We start from the raw sequence: 5,229 nt of genomic DNA, 5'->3' as shown, positions 1-5,229 counted from the left end.
ATGTGGCAAATCGTAATATTTTTAAGTTTTTGTGCTTAAAAAAAGTAGATTTATATAAAATGTTTTATAAAACCCATAATTATTTATTTAAAGTCAACATGTCTTCATATTTCATGCCTGATCGGGGTTTACTACTCCTGACAATACCCATATTTCCTTTCCTTTTCTCTATCTTCTATCGAAATAAATGCTTTCGAAGGCCTGTTTAGGCACTAGTGATTGAATGTATGCTTCAATCTAAAGTCGACCCATTATTTACTCCTGTACTTCTTTTTTTTTTAAAAAAAGACTAAGACTTCACAGGTTTATATATATTTCATACTTTAATTAATAATCATGTTTGCCGTAACCAAAATAAAAAATTTGTAAGGGGTTTTCAATCCCAAGCTCCTAATATGTCTTTTAAACACGTCATCATTCAGTTGCACTATTAATATGTCTAAAATACCCCCCTACTTTTAGCTGAACTAATGTATATTATTTCTATCCTTATAATATTCGATATTGTCTTGTGCCATCGAAGATGGCGTAAGCTCTTCATCATTAAAGTATTTAGTCATTCAGAGTATTTATTTAAATTATATTTGTCAATTTTAGAACTTTCATTTATTGATTGCATGGGTAAATAATCCATGCTTTATTTTAAAGCAGAATTTTACTTAAAAATCTTCACTTAAGAAAGCAACAGAGTTACAAGATAACTCTACAGTTGCGACAATATTAATAGAGGATAACACAATAGATATAATTACCATTACCCCTTTTAAATATTTTTGTTGTTATTTGAAAAACTTATTAGACATTCAGAGTTATATTTAATTAATGCCATTTCAACAATTTTAATTAAACGTTTCTTCATTAATGTACTTTAAGTTAGATATCTATAGTACTTTCTCGATATAATTACCATTACACCCTTTAATGTACTTTACCTTTTTTATCTTTATTATAGTAAATACCCATCTTTACCCCCAACTCTTTATAATTGCCTTTTCATTTTCTTAATTTTTATCCCCAAATGGATAATAAAATTTTTAGAAAAACAGTCAAAGATTCTCACATTGTCGGCATTGATTTAGGAACAACTAATTCGGCTGTCGCTGTAATGCAAGGAAGAATTCCGATCGTTTTAAAAAATGAGTTTAATAAAACAACGACCCCTTCGATTGTGAGGAATAATTTAGTAGGGGAAGAAGCTAAAAAATACTTAATTGAAGATCCATTAAATACAATTTTTGCATCTAAAAGGTTGATGGGTAGAAAATTTAAAGATTCAGAAATACAAAATTATATAAAAGAACTTCCATATAAAACAACATCTTCTTGTAATGGGGATATTTGGATAAAAACAAATTTGGGAAAATTTGCACCGTCACAAATTGGAGCTAAAATTTTAAATAAAATGAAAGAAATAGGTGAAAAAGCATTAAAACATCCGATTGTAAGGGCAGTAGTTACCGTTCCAGCATATTTTAATGATTCACAAAGACAAGCTACAAAAGATGCTGGTAAAATTGCCGGTTTAGATATAATTAGAATTATAAATGAACCAACAGCAGCGGCTTTAGCTTATGGATTAGATAAAACGGCAATAGGGAAAATAGCCGTTTATGATTTAGGAGGGGGTACGTTTGATATTTCAATTTTAGAAGTTGAAGATGGTGTTTTCCATGTTTTATCGACTAATGGTAATACTTTTTTAGGAGGAGAAGATTTTGATAATGAATTTTCCAATTTTTTAATTAATTTTTATAACCAAACGGAAAATGAAAATTTAAATAAAACAAATATTTCAATAGAAAAATTAAAAGAAGCATCAGAAAAAGCAAAAATAGAACTTTCAAACAAAATGAGTACAAATATTTTTCTAGAAAATATTTATCCAGGAAAAGATTTAGATTTAAAAATAACAAGAGAGCAATTAGAAAATGTAATAAAAAAAATAGCAAATAAAACTATAGAACCTTGTGAAAAAGCATTAAAAGATGCAAAAATAAATAAAAATGAAATAAAACATGTAATTTTAGTAGGAGGGATGACAAAAATGCCATTTATAAGAAAACTTGTGAAAAATATTTTTAAAATTGAACCAACGACAACAATAAATCCTGATGAAGCAATAGCACAAGGTGCGGCAATACAAGGGGGTGTATTATCAGGTACATTAGATAATGTACTTTTATTAGATGTAAATCCATTAAGTCTTGGAATAGAGACTATGGGGGGTATTTTTAGTAAAATAATTAATAGGAATACAACACTACCATTTAAAGAAACAGAAATTTTTTCAACATCAGAAGATAATCAAAAAGAAGTTGATATTTCTATTTATCAAGGGGAAAGGGGTTTAGTAAAAGAAAATAAAAAATTGGGAGAAATTAAATTAAAAAATATAACAAAAGGGCCAAAAGGAACACCAAAAATCTCAGTAAGTTTTGAATGTGATTCTAATGGAATTTTAAAAGTTAGTGCTGAAGATAGTAAAAATAAAGAAAAACAAGAAATAGAATTGATACCATCTAGTGGGCTTACTGAACAAGAAGTAAATGAAATAATAAGAAAAGGAGAAAAAGAAAGGAAAAAAGATGAAAAGAAAGTAAATTTAATTAATTTTAAAATAAAAGCAGAACGAATTTTACAAAGTTTATTAAATGGAACAGTGAAATACCCCGAGAAATTTTTACAAAAAGTTAAAAATTTAAACGAATTTATTTCAAATAAAATGTTTAATATAAAAGAAGCTAAAAAAGAATTAGAAGAGATAAAGAAGTATGAAATGTGAAGATTTTAATTAAAAAAACTGTGGGGTTAAATTTTCAAAAGAAATTGTTAAAGTTTATGTTTTTGAAGATTGTTTAGCCTTTAGCCTTCACATTATTAAATCATTAGGAGTATTTATTTAAACTGAATTTAAAAACGATTACAAAACAGTTTACTTAAAAAAGGTGTAAAATCGAAAAATTTAACAAAATCCAATTTATTTTTCAAAATAAAGTGGCGAGTTAATATTAAATGTTTTACTGTTAGTTTTGTTGTTTTTTAATTTAAATAAAAATACAATAAATTTCTAAATTAAATCACAGTATATTTGTTGTTTGAGAAATAAAAAAGCTTTGTTTTTTATAACGTTGTGCAAATGAATGCAAACTTGCCGGCCAAAATAATTAATTATACTATTTCTCTAATAAATTTCTTGCTTGCATTTTAATGGCATCGCATCAATGTCCTTTACCAATTTCACACCTGACTGCGCTTTTACTTCAGCTGTTTAATTTCAAACGTGAACCAGTAGTGCCACATTAAAGTTATTTACCTAAATATTCCCCTTTTATACACCGCTTATTTCTACTTTGCTTCAATGAATGCCTGGTAAAGATAACCATCGGGGGATACTGTTCCCAAGTGGGATAGAGAAAGAGAGCAATGGAAATATTAAAGGGGAGTGTGCGTATTTACTAGCAAAATAAGATTGTATATTAGTATGAGTTCCATTATATCCTGGTAGCTAAACGGTGTTTGACGACTTCTGCTACGATCTCCCTTTAGACATTTCAGAGATGCTCGAAAGAATAGCTTCAAAAAAAGTTAAGCCAAGTCACTTTAAACTTTAGGCTTCACAAGTAGGAACACAAACGACAACTTTTTTTTTACCATTGATCAGCCTATTGCTTCTTGTTTTTTTAAACTGCTATTCTTACTTAAAGCCCTACTGATTATACTTTTAAATAATAAAAGAAGTAAGTGTTTTAGGTAAACATGGGTAAGTAGTATTATATATAACCAACTTTAGGTTACTGATGTATTTATAAGGAGCTTATTAAGTAGCTGTTTTATTTAAGTAAAATATATAACCAACTTTAGGTTACTGATGTATTTATAAGGTGCTTATTAAGTAGCTGTTTTATTTAAGTAAAATATAAAACCAATTTAAGATCTTTGACTAAAGTTTGTATACAAATATATGTGGCAACAACTAATAATATAATTTTGTGTTATGTGTTGTAATTTAAAAAAATGTTAGAATTACAAGTTTAAACAAGTAATAAATGACTTACTAGATGTATGCCTAATAAATAAATGATTTACAAAATGCAAGCTTAATAATTAAGTTAAAAAGTTACTTGATAAACACCCTATGAATACATCAGTTAATTAAGTCAAACAGTTACTTGATAGGCGCCTTATGAATACATCAGTTAATTAAGTCAATCAGTTACTTGATAGGCGCCTTATGAATACATCAGTTACTTGATAGGCGCTTTATGAATACATCACCTGCTAAAAGTTAATTATTGTTATAATCGGTCAAGATTAATACCCCTAATGTCAATAAATATTTTAAGTGGTAAGAATAATAAACAAAGTATAAAGATGTACTCATATATTTGTAACGAAATAAATGTTATTTTTAAAAATTTTAAAAATCAAAAAATATTGTTTAAATATAATAATTTACGTTTTTAGTTTCTATTTAATGTTCTAGTGAGTTAAATATGTAAAAAATCAATTTATTCTGAATGATCACATTCAAATATTTTTTCTTTCTTTCTTTCTTTTCGATCTTAGATTTAGAAATAATTGAAAAGATAGCTTTCATTTATGAAATATCCCTGTTATGCAAAATATCATGTTAATTAAAATATACAATAGCTTTTGTTCTGTTTGGATTGTTAATTAACCAACACTTGTTTCTTTTATTTTTCTTTTCTCCTTTTTTTGTGATCAAAAACCAACAAAAAATAAGTAAATAAAAAAATTGTCACAGAAGGCATGATAAATCAAATGGATTTTTTTATATACTACTATAATCATATTATGTCGTTATATTCACTTGTTTTCTTGTAGGAATTTTTTTTGAATTTTTTTGAATATTTTTTATTTTCTAAAAAAAAAATCTAATTTACCTTCAAGAATGAATTCAAAGAAAACATTCAACACGTCAATTCTATGCTTAGCCATGGGAGTTATCAAAGTAACGAGTAGTAACTATACACATACCAGTTCACATGGTGAACCCGGTTCAATGCAACCTTCTACCCCGCTCATTCCTAAGATTGAAGCGCTTCAATCTCTAAAGGATGAAGTTGTTAGCCAAGCTGATAAAAAAACAAATCGCATAAAAGCAATTGACGAACAACTTACGGCAAAAACTTTTTTACTTACTACTTTAACAAAGAAAATTTCAGCTCAAAAGCAATTGTCAGAAGAAATTGGCGAAAAACAACAAGC

At 27.2% G+C, this 5,229-nt stretch overlaps 1 protein-coding gene across 1 annotated transcript; it reads left to right on the top strand.

Annotated features, from left to right (window-relative positions):
- The first annotated feature begins 1,018 nt into the window (after positions 1-1,018).
- On the top strand, positions 1,019-2,782 carry LOC143922146 (uncharacterized). The gene has a single exon (XM_077445379.1). The coding sequence runs from the start codon at positions 1,019-1,021 to the stop codon at positions 2,780-2,782; it is 1,764 nt and encodes a 587-aa protein (XP_077301505.1).
- The last annotated feature ends 2,447 nt before the right edge of the window (positions 2,783-5,229 follow it).

The sequence above is a fragment of the Arctopsyche grandis genome, unplaced genomic scaffold, assembly GCF_051622035.1.
Source record: "Arctopsyche grandis isolate Sample6627 unplaced genomic scaffold, ASM5162203v2 HiC_scaffold_522, whole genome shotgun sequence".
In the NCBI taxonomy this organism is placed as follows: domain Eukaryota; kingdom Metazoa; phylum Arthropoda; class Insecta; order Trichoptera; family Hydropsychidae; genus Arctopsyche; species Arctopsyche grandis.
This window is presented reverse-complemented; position numbering and strand designations above follow the sequence as displayed.